This window comes from Amblyraja radiata, chromosome 22 (genome assembly GCF_010909765.2).
Source record: "Amblyraja radiata isolate CabotCenter1 chromosome 22, sAmbRad1.1.pri, whole genome shotgun sequence".
NCBI classification, from domain to species: domain Eukaryota; kingdom Metazoa; phylum Chordata; class Chondrichthyes; order Rajiformes; family Rajidae; genus Amblyraja; species Amblyraja radiata.
This window is the reverse complement of record NC_045977.1, coordinates 12783166-12804656: the sequence shown is the minus strand read 5'-3', so window position 1 is coordinate 12804656 and position 21491 is coordinate 12783166. Positions and strand designations below refer to the sequence as shown.

Here is a 21491-nt window from a genome sequence, read left to right as displayed (position 1 = left end):
ACGAGTAAGCTTGGAGAATCGATGAGTATGAAATGAGGAAGACTTGGACCTTCCCTTGCTGCTGCCACTTTAATTATCATAAATTGAGTGATCCTAATGTGCCAAGTCAGATCAAGCCATTTTGTCTTGATAATGTCATCATATAGGTATTGAGAGAAGCGATATCATCAGTCCAGTACTGGAAAAGGTGGCCCACTGCTGTTATTTAACAGCCAAGTTATCATCAGATTCGGGGGAGCAAGCCCCACGGTATTGGGACATCATTCATTTGTTGGGAGAAGATGCTACCTAATGAAACGTTTATAGAATCTGAGGAATTTGATCAAGATCTTGTTCATGGCACTAAGTCCAATTGATTTATTTCAATATTAAAACTTGTCAGCCTTTAAGCTCTGTTGTAATTATTGACAAAACTTCAAACCTGAAGAATAAGATACTCAAATAACAAAATTTAAATGATTCTGAAATGGCAGTATCTTACTATTATGAAAACGCAGACAGGATAACAGGGTGTACAGATGGCGTCGTAAGCATTGGGGAATTTTGTGGCAGTCCATGACTTTCATCTGATGCCAGATCAGAGGTCACAGTCTCAAAATCATTCTGGAGTATTTGTAATTTTAATTTGTTTCATTAAATTTTGAAGGTGCATGGTTTTTTTTGTGCCATTTGTAGCTGTCACGATAAAAGTAGAGCTAATATGCTTCAAGCTGCTGATGCACAATGATATTCATATTGCAGATTAACAGATGTGTAATCACTACTATTTTGCAAGTGATAATCAACAGTTGGGTGAGATATAATTGACTCGGCATGAATTATATAAATTACATGTGTAGTAAAATCCCTGGACAGAGAACACATTTGGAAGGTTTGACTTCCAGTCTGGTTTCCCATTACCATGCATATTCTTGCCTTTAATACCTAGTGGACCACGTACACTCACTATTGTCTAAATTTAACAAGTTCCAGTCCTGTACGACAAGTCAGCATAAAATATGCTAACTAACTAAGACCATCGAGTCTGCTCCACCTTGGATGATCTATTTTCCCCTCTCAGCACCATTCTCCTGACTTCTCCCCGTAACCTGTGACGCCCTCACTAATCAAGAACCTATTAAACTCCACTTTAAAAATGTTCAATGACGGCCTGCACCACCATCTGTGGCAATTCATTCCACAGATTCACCACCCTCTGGCTAAAGTAATTCCTCCTCATCTCCATTTTAAAGGCACGTCCTTTTATTCTGAGGCTGCGTCCTCTGGTCCTCGACTCTCCCACTAACATTATAATTGCAGCATTAATCAGATCCACACAGAGCAGGAATCAGCGTAACACAAAATGATGATCACATTATATGTTGGAGCAGAGATTGGCATTATCAATGGCAAACCTTTAGCTAACCATTGTCAATAGCAAACCTTCTACTCAGCTTAAAGACGGCAAAGGTAAAATAGGCGGACAAAAGAAGAGATTCAAAGACGCGTTAAAAGCCAGCATGAAGAAATGTGAAATCGACATCGACGTCAATAATTGGGAAACCAATGCCAAGGACGGGAAATTCTGGCTAACCATCATCCAAGAAGGACCAGCAACCTTCGAAGCCAACAGATGCGCAGAATTAGAAGAAGGGAGAAGAAAATGGAAAGAGAAGCAGCAACAACCATAGCCCGATCTGCCAACTGGAATTACCTGTCCGGAATGCCAAAGAACTTTCAAAGCCAGGATTGGACTCATAAGCCACCTGGGAGTCCATAAAAGCAACGGAACGTAGACCATCATCCTCGATCTCGAGGGATAGCCACGTCTGATGAGCAGATTTGACAACCATCCTTCATAATGGGTGAAATACCCCATAGATTTAAGTAGCAAAAGTTTAAGTTATGTAGAGCAATTGTCGGAGGTTAGCTTCTCAAGAAGTGAAGAGGAATCTGGATACAAACCTAACTTAAATTTACAAAACTATTAAAGAAGAAAACAAATCCGAGTAATTTGTTGAGCAAGATAAATTGTTCAAAAAAGCATGTTGCGAAATTAGGATTCTACGAACAAGGTGGAGAGTTTGAGTAAACCTCTTCAACAAGATCCCATTCCTCACATTTGTTCTGGGATTTTGAAAGGATGATAAAGTGGGTAACCACAATAGATTTTAAATTAATTCATGGAAAGTTAATGAACTTCTTCTGTCACTAGAAATGAATGGGTTCAAGTGAAGCAGTTCAATACATTCATGTGAACACTCATGGAGTGTATAAGCAGTCTGAAGAACGGTCTCGACCCGAAACGTCACCTATCCATGTTCTACAGAGATACTGCCTGACCCATTGAGCTACTCCAGCACTTTGTATAGTAATTGCAAATTGTTGTGGTCAGGGTGCATTTGTGTATACATAAATGGAGAACTGTGACGCAATATTAATCTGCTGGATTACCATTCTACAGTAAAAGAAAGTTAAATCCAGGGTGTTTTACTGTTGAATATAAGTTTGGGCTTGGGTTGTCCTCTGTCCTGAGATTATGAAAGGCGCAATATAAGTCTAAATATTTCTTCCTTTTCCCACTGCAGCATAGAGCATCTTAAATTAATTTTGGGAGAATCATAGACTTTAATATATGCAGCCACTCTCATCCCCCTTCCCTTTGATGAATGCTAATGAATCACAACTTCTTTGGAGAGGATTCAGCATAAAACCACACATAAATATCTGATATAATGGCTAGTTCACTTTTCGTAATAACTTTGCTGTCTAGTCTGTCAGAGTAAATGCACACTAGACAAATAATTGGTTGATTAAACTTAAGTGCACGAGAAGATCAATGGAGGCTTATGATCCTGCACCAGTAACATAACATCATTCACCATTATACTTTGCCAAAAGCAATAAAGATAATTGTCTTGCTTCTTCTATGAATCATTGACTCTGTCACCGCATTGTGAAGGCCATTGTAGCCTTGCTTACAATGCTAGATTCAATGTTTTGACTTGCTAACTCCATGATACATGCCAAAAGTGAAAAAAACAAGATGTAAAATAAAATGAGCATAAATCCAAATGCCTGCAGTAGGCATTTTGTTTCCAGCATTACAGTTTTGTTTATAAAGATTTGCACCACAGCTATACTCAGCAAGACCTGTTAAAGCACTTCTATACAAGCTTCACATATCCTAAATGCAGAATATCAAAGATTTATCAGCTGCAAACTGCTTAATGCTTGTATCCCAGTAAATAATGCGTCATAATATTGATAATGAACAATCATTGGTGCTTTAAGGTTTTACCATTTTAAGACCGTATCCTGTGTCAGACTGCTCCCTGTGTGGTTGCAATAATGTTTACTGCAGTATGCATTTGTGGAGATAGTCACCGAGAAATCTGTACGTTTTTCTTATGTTAAGCTTACCCTCGTAATCTGGATGACTTTTCTTCCATTTTCCTTTATTTTATAGAAATATTGAAACAGATTCTCCTGTGAAATTAATCTTTAAAACACCTTTAAGCCTTCTCTAACATACTGCTGTTTTAATTTCTGTTCTCATTGAATGTGCCGTATAAATTTAGGGTCCTGTCCTGCAGTGAAGTAATACCAAATGCTCAGTTAGATTTCCCCAGGGACTGACAGCAAAAGTTGTTTTTCATGGGGCAAGATCTATCCTGCATATGAGAATATTCAGCATACAGAATAGTGCAAAGCATATGCAGTCTCCAGCACCGGGCTTGCAAATCTTTAATAAACTGAGATCCGTTTAATCAAACCCATATCACAAGCGACCCTTCAAAAATTCATGAGGAGTTTATATCTTTATGTAGTCAGGGTGCTGGAGAGCTGGAAGCATGTGCTAGCGACAGATACATTAAGTTCTCATTGAATGGGAGGAGGGGAAATCTATTGAAGCGACCAAATTCAAAAGACCTGAGGCCTTTGACGTTAAAAGGGAGGGCTGGGAAGAAGCAGCCACTTAGCAAAAAAGGTTATATATTTTTGTAGCATCTTTCGTTAATTATGAAGAAGCTTGCCAGATTGGTGACCAGTTTTCCCAAATTTTACAAAAACACAAAATGCTTGAGTTAAGCCCGTCCCACTTTCACAACCTAATTCACAACTTCTGCCGAGTTTGTCCTTGACTCATACTCGCAGCATGGTGGCCACAAGGTCGTAGGAGGTCATAGGAGGTCTTCCTCATGCTCGTGAGTGGTCTCCGCGTACTCGTGGAATCAAGTAGGTCGCGGCATTTTTTCTAACCTGATAAAAAATGTCCACGAGTAAAGAAAAAGGTCGGCATGGAAAAAATCAATACTTTTTACTCGTAGATAGGTCGTAGGTAGGTTGTAGTGTGTTGTGATGCTAGTCATAGGTAGTCGTAGGTGGGCGGAGGCAGTTGAAGGTGATAGCTCCCGGGTGAAAAAAAGGTCAGTAAAAAAAAAGTTATTTAAACAGCAGAACATCACCTCTGTCACTCCAAGGCACGTTCATTCATAAATGGAGAGTTTTTTGGAGAGGAGACTTGTGTTTTAGAGATGGCACCAAAAAGACAGCATCGTAGGGGGAGGGCACAACCCTAAAACAAACGGCCATGCAGGTGTTGCCCACCCAGGAGGAGGAGTGGCAGGAGGTGATGCCATAGGAGGTGATAGCGCAGGAGGAGGTAGCCCTGCATGAGAGACCCCTGGAGGAGGAGACCAGGGTGGTAGTATATGTCCCCACCACCACCCCATCCTTCACTGCCTCATTTGAAGGCAGCAAAGCAGTCCTTTCTCCTGTGTCCGACACAGCATCAGAGGCAGATGCCCCATTGGTGGTGAGGGAGGACTGGAGGAAGGTTATGCCCAACACCTTCACCAGGCAGCAGGAGGGGGACCTTGAGGAATGTTTCCAGCAGAATGTCATCCTGTACAAAAAGGAAAATGAGGGGTACAGGGGCAGGGACAAGAATGGCATGCTTGCCATCCACTGCCCCACATGTGTGCTTAAAGTTCCATCTTTTGTAAAATCCTAGCACCACTCTCTTCCAGTCATCTGGTGTACTGAGACAGTACATCATATCATCTCCATTCACCCATTGAGACCTCTTCTTGTGCTTCCTCTTCACCCTTGCTCTTCCCCTTCTGCCTTTGCAAAAGGGCTACTGCAATCAGCCGTAAAACGTTCATGGTCGAAGCCAGTCTTCAACATAGTCGAAGCAGGTCGAAGGAGGTCTTCTTCGTAGTTGTGGGAGGTCTTCAACATAGTCGTAGGAGGTCGTACACATAGTCGTGGAAAGACGTAGGAGTTCGTAGGTTACCGCGACCTTGATATTTTTTTAGGTCGTTTAAGGTCGTCAGAGGTCGCAATTTAGGTTGTGAAAGTGGGACAGGGGCTTAACTCAGCAGATGAGACAGCATCTTTGGAATACATCAATAGGCGACATTTTGAAAAGGGTCCTGACTCAAAATGTGTTTTTTTTTGGTAAACCAGCAACTACAGTTCCTTATTTCTCCCTTTAATGATTGTGTTTTAACTTCGACAATGCATGTCCGATGGACATCAGCAGGACGTTTTCCAATTAAATGCTGTGGCTGATATTCAGAATCACAGATTCAGTCAAACTGAATGTTAAGTAAGGGTTTCGGCCGGTAGAAAAAATTGTCCATTAGTACCACTGCCCACAATGAATTTGCACCCCAGAGAAAGCATTTTATCGGGATGGATCACAGCTTGGTTTGGGAACAGCTCCCTCCAAAACCGCAAGAAATTGCAGAGAATTGTGGACGTAGCCCAGACCATCACACAAACCAACCTCCATTTATACCTCACGCAGCCTCGGCAAGGCCAGCAGCATATTCAAGGTCAAGTCACACCCTGGCCACTTCCTCTTCTCCCCTCTCCCATCGGGCAAAAAGGTATAGAAGTGTGAAAACGCACATCTCCAGATTCAGGGACAGCTTCTTCCCAGCTGTTATCGGGCAACTGAACCATCCTACCAACAACTAGAGAGCAGTCCTGAACTAAGACCTACCTCATAGCCTTTGAACTATCTTTGATCGGATTTTACTGGCTTTACTGTGCACTAAACAATATTCCCTTATCATGTATTTGTACACTGTGAATGGTTCGATTCTAATAATCTATTGTCTTTCTGCTGGCTGGTTAGCACACAACAAAGGCTTTTCACTTCACCTCAGTACACGTGACAATAAACTAAACTGAAACTAAACTGAACTAAACTGACATTATCATAACCTTTTGATGATCTTTTCTTGTTTTCTACTTAGTTTATTTCTTTGTACATTTAATGAAAGGGCTACTCAGTTTTCTTTTCATTCTGAAAAAAGGCATCACTGCCTTTTCTTTGGATGTGGAGGTGGTGCATTGAGGGGTGAGGTCTGGATGGTGGAAATAGTGGGCTGCTGAATGTACTACATGCTTAATGGGCCTGTCCCACAGGAGATGTTTTTGGCGACTGCTGGCGATTGTCATAGTCGTAGCAGGTCGCCGAAAAACCGGCGACTGGACCCCCCCTATGACAATGTCTACGACAATCTTCACGACAAGCTACAACAACCTACCACCTAGTCGACGTCAAGCTATGGCAAGCTTCCGACAACCGGCGACCCATTAGGATGTCCACCTATGACCACACCTACGACAAGCTACATCCACCCACGACAAGCTACGACAAGGTACGACACTGTCAGCGTCAACTGAAGACAACTTTAGACAATTCAGTCACCGGTACCTGTCGCCAGGGTAGGTTAACGTAGGTTGACATAAGTAGTCGCCAATGGAATTCACCGAAGTCAGTACCGGCAACAACCTGCATCACTTGGCGACAACCTACATCATCCTGGCGACAACCTACGACAGCACCTACGTCAGGAGAGGTCAAGCTACAGTAATTGGCGTCAAACCCACTGTCGCTGAAAAATTTTGAGCATCCAGCGGCGACCAGAAAAACGTTACGATTCTTTGGACGACTGAGGAGACAACTCGCAACTTTACAGGCGACACCCCGGCGACAGCCTAGTCGCCTGCAGTCGCCTAAAAATTCGCCTAAATGGGACAGGCCCTTTACAGACTTTCTACTTTCATCTTAGATTGCCTTTAACCCTTTTTCAGTAGTGTGCTCTCCAACAGACCAACCAAGATGAACAATGATAATAATGAATGTTCTACCAAACAGTGAAATTGCTATCACTGAAGCGCTAGTGTCTGCTGGGCTAAATCACATCAAGCCCCTGCTTCTGTCACCAGTGTGCTTGATGCATAACACTGGCACCCGATTAACCAATGCTTCAGTTCCAAAACATGCATCCTTGTCTTCAAATTCCTCACTCTCTGTGTGATTTCCTCCAAGCCAATAATTCTTCTTCTGAACTCCTTTCATTTTAATCACTAGCACATCTCCAATCTTCATCCCTCTGCCAACGGTGGAGTGTGTTCAACTCCATGGACCTCAGCTCTGGAACTCTTCCCCCCTAAACTTCTGCTTTTCCGTGCAAGACCCTTTTCCCCTGCTCTCATATTTCTTTATGAGGCCGTGAGATATGCTGTTTGATATTGCTCCTTTCAACCAGAAGAACATAAAAGTGCCAGAGACAGGAGCAGGATAAGGCCACAAAGCTCCTCAAGCCTATGCTGCCATTCAGTCACTTCACAGCGGGGCCCGAGCATTGGCTCAATATCACATTCCTGCTTGTCCTCCCAAGCCCTCATCTCCCCAAAGATGTACCAATATCAGCCCTGAAATTATTCAATGACACAGCTCCCGAGAATGCCAAAGAATCATGTTTCCCCATGAGAAAAGATTATTTATTTCTGCCTTAAACTGTTGACTCATTATAAAACTATACCTTTAGTTTTAAACTATCTCACTCCTTGGGTGCTATGATGAAAATGTTGTTATCCAAAGTAAGTCAAACATCTGGTCAAAGGGAACAAATCTGTTAGATTTCAATGGCTGGAAAGTAGCCCATTCATATTAAGGAATGCAGAAAATGATAAGACTTTGTATTTTGTCTTTGTATTATTAGCAATCAAAGCTGTTGGTGCATTCACAGTCTTTATGAACTTGCTTATTATTATTTTTTTTTGTTAGCCATCTATTACACAATTAAAATAATTTGTGGTGATCTAGCCAAATGAATCGATTGTGGATGAGATCACTTTTCCCTGTCGTTTCTAATTAACAGAGTTATCAATGAGTATTATTGTCGGGAGCTGATAATTTGTTCGCAACATGACATTAAAATTGATCTTATTTGCTTGAAACTTCCTTTGTGCCGTGAATACCAGAAATAAAATTAAACTGAAACAAGAATTAAAAGCTCACGGACTCAAAACAATGTTTAAGGACTTATAAAGCTCACGGACTCAAAACAATGTCATTATTTAAGAAGGATGCCAGATATTTTTGTACATAAGGCATTGTGACAAATTCATCCACATTTGATAGCACTAAGCACACCATTCAACATATTCTATCCTGCTTCCAAAACTCAATCCATTTAATTCAATAGAATACATTTTGGAGGAAGACTATTACACACAGATGTTAACATATAATTGGTTTAGTGCTATCAACCAGGGATAAAGTTATAGACAATTGGTGACAATATTATTTGAAGATATTGCACCCGCATTCATATAAGATTTTTTTATCCTTCTGTCTATCTAACCAACTTATTTTAAGTTCTGATTTTTTTTTAAATTATTGTGGAAAACATAACTTTCTTACAAACATAAGTCTTAAAATGCACTATATAAAATAATGATAATATCAGAAAGAAACCTTTCCCAGCCTCGAGACATTCCAAAATGCATGTCAACCAATGGATACATGTGTAATATTGCTACATTTTTAATGTGGAATCCTTAAGGGCCTGTCCCACTTTCACAACCTAATTCACGACCTTTTTTACTCGTGGACATTTTTAATCAGGCTAGAAAAAACGCCCTGACCTACTTGATGCCACGAGTATCTACGACTAGTATCACAACCTACCTACGACCTCCTATGATCTTGTGACGACCATGCTGTGAGTGTGAGTCAAGGGTAAACTCGGCAGAGGTCATGAATTAGGTCGTGAAAGTGGGACAGGCCCTTTAGAATGCAAGCACATACTATTTGTTGACATTATTTTTTAAAGCCCATATCAGATCTTCATTAGAAACCAAATATATATTTGCTATCCCATCAAGCTGGAATTGACCATCATTGTATTATCCTCCAATTCAGTCTGTGCTATATATTCTTAAATAGCAGAATAATAACTTTCTGGCAGATCATACACTTTACCATGCCTTTGTTATTGCTTTCATAGCTGTTATTGGACATAATTTTCAGGACCAAAGAACACTAAATTGTAAGAGATCATAGACAGGACTTGTGTGGGATTATTATTATTATTATTATTATTAAAAGCAAACAATGTAAGTGTGCACAATTATTTTAGCATTTTCCTTGGTGGTTCATTCATCTTAAAACTATCCTTAGGTACACAAAAATGCTGGAGAAACTCAGCGGGTGCAGCAGCATCTATGGAGCGAAGGAAATAGGCAACGTTTCGGGCCGAAACCCTTCTTCAGACTATCCTTCCAGTACGGCTTGATTCCTGACAGGGGCCACTCTCTCTCAAGTCACCCTTTTTCCCTTTATGTATTTATAAAATCTCTTGGGATTGTCCTTAATGCTATCTCCTGACCCATTTCTGCCCTCCTGATTTCCTTTTTTAGTTTGTTCCCAAAATCTTCCAGGGATACCCTTGATCCCAGCTGCCTATACCTGTTCTATGCCTCCTTCTTATTCTTGACCAAAGCCTCAATTTCCCTTTGTCAGCCAAGCTTCCTTACGTTTGCCTGCCTTGTCCTACACTCTAACAAGGACATGCATATTCTGAGCCTTTGTCAGCACATTTTTTAAAACACCTCACTTGGCTGATGTTTTTTTCCCCCTCAAATAACCTGCTCTAATCAACTTGAGCAAGACTTTCTCTCATATCCTCAAAGTTGGCCTTACCCCAATTTAGCATTTTAAGACATGGGCCCTCTTCGTCCCTACCCATAACTATCTTAAACTAATCGATCAGTGGTCATTGGTCCCAAAAGGCTTCTCTACGCACGCTTCAAACCCAACACGGCACGAAGGGCTGAGAAAGCTTTCGATCTATTACTTTAATGTTCCGGTTTGTGACAATGGGAACATATCTCTGAATTCAAATGTTAATTCATTGTTAATAGAGAATAAAACAGATGTGAAGTTGGGTCATCTATATCCTCGGGTATGTGAAGGTTTTATAATTAATCAAACATTATGGGAATACCCAATGAAGAACTGAGCCTCCTGTAATCAGTTCATCTCAATCAAATAAAGGTTAGAGTAATTAAACCTCTTCATATCATTGTCCTATGAATTAAGTACTTTTCTCGGGAACAACTTCATTCATCTTTAGGATCATCCTAAATCCCAGTTATGTCTCAAACACCGTATCCACCCATGTCTAAACAAATCAAAATGATGTAGGAAAATTAGAAAGATAGATGATGCAAACTGGAGCCACAATTTCCTCCCAAATCCTACTTTTATCATCTGGCCTGGGATAACATTTGTAATCGTGTTCCAACCAGCAAATTGACCCAAACATCTAAACCCCACTTGACTACTGATTCAAAGTAATTTTCAATCTGTGGCCATAACGGGACAAGGTGAACTCAGTCCCTACAGAGGTCGTGGGAGTCGGAGGATGGGTCACCGTGAACAAAGGAGGACCCGGCGTGGAGGGACTGCCATGGGGGGGGGAGAACAAAGGTGGACCTGGGGCGGGATACTTTGTAACTTTGTCAGCGCCCTTTATGTGGCGACTATTTGCATTCCTTGGGTATACAAGCAAACAATTTCACTGTGACTAAATTCAATGCAATGGAGATAAAACATCATGGAGAGACAGAAAGTCATTCCCTTTCACAAATGGCAATGTTGCAGGAGATGGAATCTAGAGATAATTCACTTCATATCCGCTTCTTAATCCACACTTCCTACCACACACACTGCACAACATGTTTTGTGCTTTCCTGAACCATTTAATCCTTCATCTAAACACTTTCCTTTTACATAATTTAATATTCTGAAAATCTCATCACCTTTGCATAATTTCGGAAGCAGGTTGTAACTCTTCCCAAATATGCATCAAAACTTGCTTTGATCCGCCTGATAGCCCGGTTTGAAACCAACAATTGAAGGTAAATTCCCAGGTGGCACAATGGGTCATCAAAAGCTTATTAGAGAAATGATTCAGTTACTAACTAAGCAAATAAAGCAATTCAGCTTTACTAAGTATTCAAACTACTCATTTGATCTCTGGCACTGCTCCAGAAATGGACAGATTCCTCTGTGAGTGTTTCACATGAAGCACCCATACCATTCCTCGTAAAGCAATTCTCTGGGAACACCAGAATACCACTGTTAATTAATACAACTATCCAATTGTTTCCACGTGACACATACTTATGAATTTTTCTTTGAGACGTTTCAAAATAATCAAATGTAAATTAAACATATCCAAAGCAGATGCTTTGCATGGTGGTTGCAGCGTGGTTAAATTCCTGGACTTTTTTTCGATGTATTTATCTTCAATATATAGTGTGCTCGGTGTATCTGTCCGCCACACAATGCCTGCCAATCATGGCAACTAAAATTACATCTGAGATTCAAAAGACACCACAAAATGTGATGGTAATGCCATGGTTAGCAGTACAAACCACTTAATAAGAGGGACATTTTTGAACAGCCGAGTTTTCATCTAAACAGGTTTGGCATTATGAATGACTTCTTCATCACTAAGTGAGTAGTTCCGAGGAAAACGTACATGGAGCAATATTTTAAATGCTTCCATGTTTGAATTCTGTTCAATACTGCAGTTGTCTCTTTGGAAAATTTTACAGCAATTAGTTCCAGGAAGATCTTTACACAAAAAACATACATGTGTTCACTGGGTGAGGCCCCTAATTTTAGGCAAGATCTGCCCTCAAAGACATGCTGTACCTTAGATGTCTGTGTGTCCAAACTCCGCCTCACCACGGACAGAGAGGATGGAGCTGAGGAGCCGGATCTACTTCAACATGGCTGGTGTATACAGACCTTCAATTAGAGCTAACCATTGTAAAAAGGTACAGTAAGCTTCGCAAGTGTTTTGGTTTAAATCTTTGTATGTTTTTTTTAGTTTAGTTTAGTTTAGAGATGCAGCACGGAAACAGGCCCTTCGACCCACTGAGTCCATGCCGACCAGCGATCCCCACACACTTACACTATCCTACACACACTAGGGACAATTTGCATTTTATGCCAAGCCAATTAACCTGCAAACCTGTCCATCTTTGGAGTGTGGAAAGAAACCGAGGATCTCAGAGCAAACCCACGCAGGTCACGGGGAGAACATATAAACTCTGTACAGACAAGCAAACGTAGTCAGGGTCGAACCCGTGTCTCTGGCACTGTAAGGCAATAGCTCTACCGCTACGCCACCATGCCACCCTGTTTTTTAAATTATTCAGCAAGAGATTAATCCAGTTTATTATTATTATTATTTTTAAATACTGCTTTATTTTTTTGTACAAATCTATTCGACTCAACTGTTTGTAAATGCCTTTAACTATCAGAAACTTCCAGATAGTCTAGGGGGCAGGATCTACAACTCCCACATATGAGGCTTAGTTACCAGTTATGTGCCCGATCTACTTTGTAAAGGTCTTGCAGAGCACTAGCTTCCAACACAGCCCATCTCACATTGCAGCTTCCGATAAGTGTGGTCACAGGTGGGACTCATGGAAGAGTTTGGTCTAATGTTGGCTTGCCTCAAAATTTAGGCCCAGCCTTATGCACCAAATACAACATCAAACGATTACTGCTGCATCTCTGTAATCTTCTGAATTTCATTCTATTGAAGTCAGTGAAGAGAACTGCACAGGCAAAGTGCAATATGTCGATGCTATTATTAAGTACGTTTTGTGATGAAAACTAGAGTTGAAATTCTAACCATCTGTTGATATGTCCCGCCAGATGCAGTCACATTTAAATTCTTAGTGGAGCAGAAGTTACGTAGATGCACAGACATCTGACGTCTTGTGTTTTTAAAATGACTTGAACATAAAGCAGAGAGAGTGAGCCGGAATATGCTGCCTTAAAGGGTGATGCAAGCAGATTTGACGAAGATATTCACATGGGGAGTGGACCTCAACTTAAGAAGGGACAAATACTGGGCTAGAAGGAAAGAGCAAAGGTGTTGCATTAATTAGATACTTAGTTCAGGGACCTGGGGCATTAAGGGATTAATGATTTATTTCTGTACTGTCTTATTGGGAGGCATATGAATTGGTTTGGAATGATAGCTGTCTGATTGATCCTCTGGGAAGAAATTAACTTCCAGCCACGATATAAAAGAAAGCTGTACAATGTGTACAATGGGCAGTAGGTGAAATATCACACCATTTGCATCATTCCTCTAAGTTAAAATTACTCCCACTATGTGGAAGAACCAATGTTCTTGTTTTAATAACACTATATTACAAATAACCTTTCATCTGACAGAACAGCTCAGCCTTTGATGGTAATTTTTACAATGAGGTGCAATTATTGTATTGACGTTGGCATTATTAGATCATAAAACTGAACACATTTTAAAGATCTAAAAAAAAATAGAATGATAAACAGGAAGGAAGAAGATTTGAATAGTTCAGGCAACAAACGGAAGTAGACAAAGCCACACTTTTCCTCACTCACCCTGCTGATGGAGAAGAGGAGTCCTGGTTTCCCGGTACAAGTGCCCATGAAACAGTGCCTCAGGCTCCAGTAGAACCAATGCTCCCACACAAAGATGATCAGACTCAGTGTCATGGCAGCGGCCAACATGTAAAACACGCCCGCCATGTTATCAACATCCAACTGGCTGCTCATCACTTCGTTCTTCTCATTGTGACAGATGCCAGTTAGCCACATGCTCTCCAGCTCTTCCATTTCACCTGCAGGAGAAGCACAGGTTGGTCCTGAATCAGTACACGTACACAGTCATCCACAGACAGAATGGAGCAGATTTCAAAACCAGGAAGATACCTTCCACCCAACACTGTCCAACCTCCTCATTTTAATCCCTGATGGCCAACCCTGTACAGTATCAAGATTGAGGCAAATTCTACAAGGAATTGCAGATGCTGCATTCCTAGCAAAATGCAAAGTGCTGGAGTAACTCAGTGGGCCAGGTTGCATCTGAGGAAGGAATGGACAGGCAACGTTCTGGGTTGTGACCCTTCATCAGTCTGAAGTTTGCGTTTTGATCAAGATTAGGGATTGCTCATTAAGGTTTGAGTTGAAGTGAAATTTGTTCTCTCTGAGAATTCTCTAGGTGAGCTAAGGGTGATCAGCCATCAAGAATTCAAGAACAAGATTGATAGATTTTTGAAGATTGTAGGACTCAGGGTGTGATCGAGCAGGAAAGTGGATGGGCCACAGAATCAGACATATCTTACAGATGGGGGGGTGCATGAACAAAAGGTCATGTGGCCTGTTCTTTCTCTTCAGTTGTTCAGGTAAGCTCCCAATGTACATTTTAGAACAAAAAACGATGAAATTATTAATTCATTTGTTCTATATCTCTCGATATCACCGTCTGTATCTCTAATTTCCTTTTCCCTTTTTTCTCGGCCTGAAGAAGGGTCTTGACCCGAAACGTCACCTATTCCTTTTCTCCAGAGATGCTGCCTGACCCACTGAGTTACTCCAGCTTTATGTGTCCAGCATCTGCAGTTCCTTCCTACCTATAAAATTAACAAATTGACTGTAGAATAGCAGAGAACAGCGCAGAACTGATTTGAAAAATAAACTCCCACCCTAATTTGAAAATGAACAGATACGTGTTGAAGTGTGAGTCAACCCTCCCCAATCACGCTAACTCTCTGCTCCACACTTCTAGCTGTCAGAAGCCGAGGAGATAAAGGGGTACAAGCTAATCTTCAGTCGCAAGCATTAATCATGTATACCAATTGAGATGGGGCATTGCACTCCACTGCTGTATTTCAGTTGATAGGATTATCATGGACTTGAATTTTAGAAGTAAAAAACAGAAACTTTTTAACAGACGACTTTGAATTAATTTTTATCCTGAATTCACTCCGGATCTGTAAATATCTATAATTATGAAATATTGGAAGATGGAAAGCTATTTGAAAATACCAGATGGCACCAGCAATGGCTACCTCGCCAACAGTATGTGTTATATGTATGTTTCTAATAGTATGTTATATGTATGTTTTTAGTGTTCTTTAGCTTGTTTTATGTGTGGGGTGGGGGGTGGGGGGGGAGGGGGATGGGGAGAAACTATTTCTAATCTCTTGCCAAACATCGATGAGTTGGCGGCCTTTGCAGGAGGCCGACTTTCGAGAGCTCCACCGTGGGTGCATGTGGATTTTAACATTGCGGAGCCCGCGATCCCTTTGCCAGGGATTGACCTCAGAGCTCCATCCGTGGGTGCTTGCGGACTTAACATCACGGAGCTCGTGGTCTCTAGTCAGAGACCAACATCAGGATCTCCAAGCGGCAGGAGTTTCGATCGTCTCGACACGGGAGCTTCGATCGCCCCGACACGGGAGTTTCGACCGCCCCGACACGGGAGTTTCGACCGCCCCGACACGAGAGCTTCGACCGCCCCGACACGGGAGCTTCGACCGCCCCGACACGGGAGTTTCGACCGCCCCGACACGGGAGTTTCGACCACCCCGACACGGGAGCTTCGACCGCCCCGACACAGGAGCTTCGACCGCCCCGACACGAGAGCTTCGACCGCCCCGACACGGGAGCTTCGACCGCCCCGACACGGGAGTTTCGACCGCCCCGACACGGGAGTTTCGACCGCCCCGACACGGGAGTTTCGACCACCCCGACACGGGAGCTTCGACCGCCCCGACACGGGAGTTTCGATCGCCTCGATGCAGAAGCTTCGACCGCCCCGACACGGGAGCTTCGACCGCCCCGACACGGGAGCTTCGACCGCCCCGACACGGGAGTTTCGACCGTCCCGACACGGGAGTTTCGACCGCCCCGACACGGGAGCTTCGACCGCCCCGACACGGGAGTTTCGATCGCCTCGACACGGGAGTTTCGACCGCCCCAACACGGGAGTTTCGACCGCCCCGACACGGGAGTTTCGACCGCCCCGACACGGGAGTTTCGACCGCCCCGACACGGGAGCTTCGACCGCCCCGACACGAGAGCTTCGACCGCCCCGACACGGGAGCTTCGACCGCCCCGACAGGGAGTTTCGACCGCCCCGACACGGGAGTTTCGATCGCCCCGACGAGGGGGGATCAACCATCGGCTGCGGGAGCTTCGATCTCCCCGACAGATGGTTCGTCTGTCCCGACCGCAGGAGAATATAGAGGAAGAAGATTGGACTTTTTTGCCTTCCATCACAGTGAGGAATGTGGGGAATCCACTTTGGTGGATGTTTATGTTAACTTTTATGTAGTTGTGTGTCTTGTTGCTTTTTTTTTCGTATGGCTGCATGGTAATTTGCATATTGCTGTACCTTAATTGGTACATGCGACAATAAAAGACCTTTGAAACCTTGGAACCTATATTTCTGCTGGCTTTTCATAGGCATGTTATTGGTCCATGATACACAGCTCATCCCCAGGACGGATTTATACTGCTAGATATTAGCCAGTGGCAAATGAAAACTTCTTCTGTATTACTGCCCTTAACACAGGCACTGGACTGTTTAAAACAGGGTTAATATCTGCATTCAAATAACACAAAGGAGTATGTTGACCATTTATAAATAAATTAGTGTCATCTCGAGGTCAACGTTTTTTACGTGGAATATCATTAAATTAGCAAAAACATAGATTATAGGTAGCCACCATTATATGACGCTACATTGATTTAGTGCTGCTTCATAAACCATCACAAGTGCGAGACGTGATAAATCTTAATTCACTGAGAAGAGAGTTGCAGATAAAAATTAACTAGATCATGAGTTTTGAAGTGGTTTGATCACCCGCTTAGGTTTATAGAAAACTCAAAGTTATCAATTACGCATTTGACGTCCATTAGGGTTTGTAGAATCAGCGGTAAACCTTTTAGACCCTTAACTATCTTCCTCCATTTATTCAATTCAAGGCCAATTGGTACCACACTCAAACCGCCAACCGCTGTACCTTTTGTTCCAATGCTCTTTTCAATTCAATTCAATTCAAGGACTATCAGGATCAGGATTATAATTGATCCTAATTGCAAATGCTTCAGGGTGGAGGTAATCTAAATTTATTGTCAGTTTTAAAGTCATTCCAAACTCTGGACAACAATATGGCGGAACTACAAATCATTATTGAGGCGTGAAGTAGAAAGTGGCAGCCATGAGCCATTATTTCTAGGAGGGTTTTTAGGACAGTCAAAAAACACATGGACATCTATTTAGGTCAATAACTAGAACACCTCCAGCACGATCTATAAATTGTTGAACGCCAAAATTAACCGCAGTGCATCTTATTATTTATTGTGCCTGAATCCTTCTGAAATGACACTTCTTACAATTCTTCTCAGAATTTTACTTACTTCAGGATGACTGTAATTTAATTTGAACTGAAAGTATAAATTAGTGATAATCACTGAGCTACCTTCTTTCAAATCACTCAATCCAGAAAAATGAATCATCATTCTTTGCCTCAGGAATGTGAATAATGTTGTGAGCATGGACAGATGCAGATCCCCAATGTATGTATGGCACCAAAACGAACCATAGGATGCAGCCTTATCCCAGCAAAATCTCCTTAAAGGCATTTAGGACCTCATTAGGCCACTGAGGCCATTCACTAAGCAGAAACTGGATGCCCCGCAGCTAAAAGAATTCTAGGAGCCAGCCAAATAACGAATGTAATGGGGATTCATCTGGGACGACTGGACATGGAGACTGTCACTGTTCAAAGTCTGAGAGAGATCTAAATGGGATAACCCCCAAACAATATTACACAAAATCAAAATTACTTATAGTCCCATGTAGTCGGGTCAAGGAATGAATCCCTCAAGACAAGTGGTCTTGAAATTCTACTGCGCCCCAATTTGGGTTCCAGTTTAGACTTTAGACTTTAGTTACAGCGTGGAAACAGGCCCTTCTGCCCACTGAGTCCGAGCCAACCAGCATTCACCCCATGCACTTACCTACACATATGGGGGGCAATTTCCACAACTTACTAAAGCCAATTTACCTACAAACCTATATGTCTTTGGAGTGTGGGAGGGAACCAGGTCTCCCAGAGAAAACTGGTCACAGGGAGAACGTACAAACTCTGTACAGACTGCACTCGTGGTCAGGATCAAACCCAGGTCTCTAGCACTGTAAGGCAGCAAAACTACCGTTGCACCACTGTGCCGCCCAAATGGTCAAAGTAGTTGTGCAGCATAACCATTTATCAAACTTCAGCTACTGAATGGGGTCTACAAATTTTCATGAACAAAAGAGCACTGCCCGGAATCAAAATAAAGTTCTCGAGTTAGTCAAGAGAGATACTTCAGACTTGACCGGGACTTTGCATAGATCAGCAATGAAGGTAGGTGGCCTAGGACTGGGATGTTCGATGAAGATCTGGAACGGAAGTGGGACAGAACTAATAATCTTGTTCGAGAAGTGGAGACTGAGAGCTCAATCGTGAAGATTGGGTGTCATGATCCTCAGTCATTCAGAGAACCTGGGAAACGATTTGTTGCTGTGTGGTGGGTGTCCAATGAAACTTAACTCAAAAGTGTCCCAGTCCAACATAGCACAGTGGCAACCTGATTGTCCCAACAGTGAACAATGGTTGCTCCTGGGTCAGTCGCCAAATTTCCTCCACAACACTCCCAGGAACAATGGGATGGGGAGTTATAACCCATTGTACAGTATCCTTTTGTCCATTTACCAGCCTAGAAACTCAGATGTGCGGCTTTAAAGTGTGGATGAGAAAATTGCATAGCATAGAACTGGTGTGAACGGGTGATCCATGGTCGGCTTGAACTCGGTGGGCTGTAGGGACAGTTTCTATGCTGCATTTCTAAACAATATCTCACCATCCCTTCATATTCTGGCTGTTTCAATGACTTATTGCGACACATTCCTGTGGTCATAAATGTCACTGCAATATTCAATCAACTTTAATCCAGCTCTGCATTGCAGACAATTTCTTCTACCGTAAGTGTCCACTTACTAATATTCTAGAGTGAATTATCAATAATATCAATAATACTTCTAGAAGAGTATTTATAGAAGACGCTAATTTATATTCAATCTCGTCACTGCTGATCCAGGTTTCAGTGACACAACTCTCATAGAATCAGAGAAATTTACTGCGGAAAGATCATTTGGTCCATCATACTCATGCCAACCAAAAATAGCCACCAAGACCAATCCAATTAATGTTCACTCAAAAGCCTTTTCATATTTCATATTATACCATGTTATATTTTCCACTATGATATAGAAAGACGCCATCCAGCCCATCCAGTTTGGCACAGCACTTTGAAATCTATTCACATGATTCTCTTCCCCACCACCTACGCCAGAACAGTCACTAGCTTGCCGACCAGCCACGACATCTTTGGGATATGTGAGGTAACTGGAGCATCCGGGGGAAGCACCCACAGTCACAGGGAGAATGTGCAAACTCCACACAGAAGCAGAGGTCAGGATTGAACTGGGTTGCTGGAGATGAGAAATAAGTGCACTTCCCTACAATGCCACTCCGTTGCCTTGTAGGTTGTAGTAAATCAAGGGCTTGTCCATGTACTTTGTAACACAGATAGTTTTCTGTCGCCACTACCCTCTTGTACAGTTCGTTCCAGACTCCACGATGCTCTAGGTGGAAAGAAGTTTTCTCTAATTCCTCTACATCGAAGCCCTTTCAAATTGTTAGACTTATTTGCCAAGAGAAATAAATTCTTAATGCTGACTGTCTAGACTTCTTACACGAAATGCACTGTCAGTGTCCTCTAACACTTGCTTTGCAATCTCTCCTCTTTAAACCAATGTGCATTTAACTCTTGACCAACCAGTTTGGCTCAAGAACTAAAAGTTTACTTGTGGAGATAGTCTGAAATGTTGAAATATTAGGTGTGCAGGTTCTGAATAGAGACAGGACTTTTGAGAGATGGATATTTCAACGTGATATCAGCCCAACATGATTAAAACAACTTTACAATTTGGCTTTAACATACACACGTTATTGGAAGCTACTAAAACCAAATAGGTTCCAGTGTGACCTCCACAAAACACATACAAACCTGTGCCTGCTGTCACACCAGCTGCTATTTCGATAGTAGCTGGATCGCAGCTTGTGCCTGCCTTGAGGATGTGTTGTGGGCTGATTGTACTGTTAATCAATTCTGAAACAATATCAGCACACTCATGTGTAGGAAGGAACTGCAGATGTTGGTTTACACTGAAGATAAACACAAAATGCTGGAGTAACTCAGCGGGAAAGGCAGCCTCCTTGGAGAGAAGGAATTGGTGAAGTTTCGGGTCTGAAGAAGGGTTTCGACCCGAAACATCACCCATTCCTTCTCTCCAGAGATGATGCCTGCCCCGTTGAGTTACTCCAACATATTGTGTCTATATTCAGCACTCTCATGTTGGAACCTGATGCTCCAGCAAACATCTCAGTCTCACAAAGTTGAAAGAGCGTTCAGTAGCAAAGACTCCTGCACAATTCTCCAGCACCACCCCTACTTCGCACATACGCCACAAACGAAATGTGCTAAATAAAGAGGTCACCCAAACCAGCATGTTAGTGCTGCTTGGTTTTTGTTGGTTACTTAAGAGCCTTCAGTTGTAAATGATTTCTAGAATTCTTCAAAGGTAAATTAGACAAGGAGTAGTGTGTGGCTGGGAGCAGAAGAATGTTGCCCCTTACTTCCATGCTCCTATACAACTCACTTGCTCCTAAACCTGGATGTAATATTGGGGCGGCACCAGAGACCTGGGTTCGATCCTGACTATGGGTGCTGTCTACACGGAGTTTGCACTTTCTCACTGTGATCGCGTGGGTGTTATCTGGGTGTTCCGGTTTTCTCCCACATTCCAGGTTAGTAGACTAATTGATTTCTGTCAGTTGTCCCTGGAGTGTACGACTGGAACAGGTGTCAGGGTGATTGCTGGCTGGTCGGCATGGACTCGGTGCACCAAAGGGCCAGTTTCCACGCTGTATCTCTGAAACTAATTTTCCCATGATAGGGGAATCTGAAACTAGAGGCCAGTGGTTTAAGGTGAGAGGAGAAATATTTCAAAGGGACCCGAGGGGCGGCTTTTGTCACATAGAGGGGAGTGCATAGAAGGAACAAGCTGTCTGAAGAAGTGGTAGATACCGGCACAATTACGACATTTAAAAGCCACTCGGACAATTTCATGAAGATGGGAAAGGTTTGAAGGGATGTGTAGGAAGGAACTGCAGATGGCGATTTAAACTGAAGATAGACACAAAAAGCTGAAGTAACTCAGCAGGTC

The 21491-nt window shown here is 42.4% G+C and overlaps 1 protein-coding gene across 3 annotated transcripts in view; it reads right to left on the bottom strand.

The window, feature by feature from the left end:
* Nucleotides 1-21491, bottom strand: part of grin2a (glutamate ionotropic receptor NMDA type subunit 2A) — a 266902-nt gene that overhangs the window by 7964 nt on the left and 237447 nt on the right. For all 3 annotated transcript variants that reach the window (XM_033040431.1, XM_033040432.1, XM_033040433.1), the window contains exon 13: nucleotides 13751-13989. In XM_033040431.1, coding sequence (XP_032896322.1) covers nucleotides 13751-13989 — 239 coding nt within the window. The remainder of the gene's footprint in view (nucleotides 1-13750; nucleotides 13990-21491) is intronic.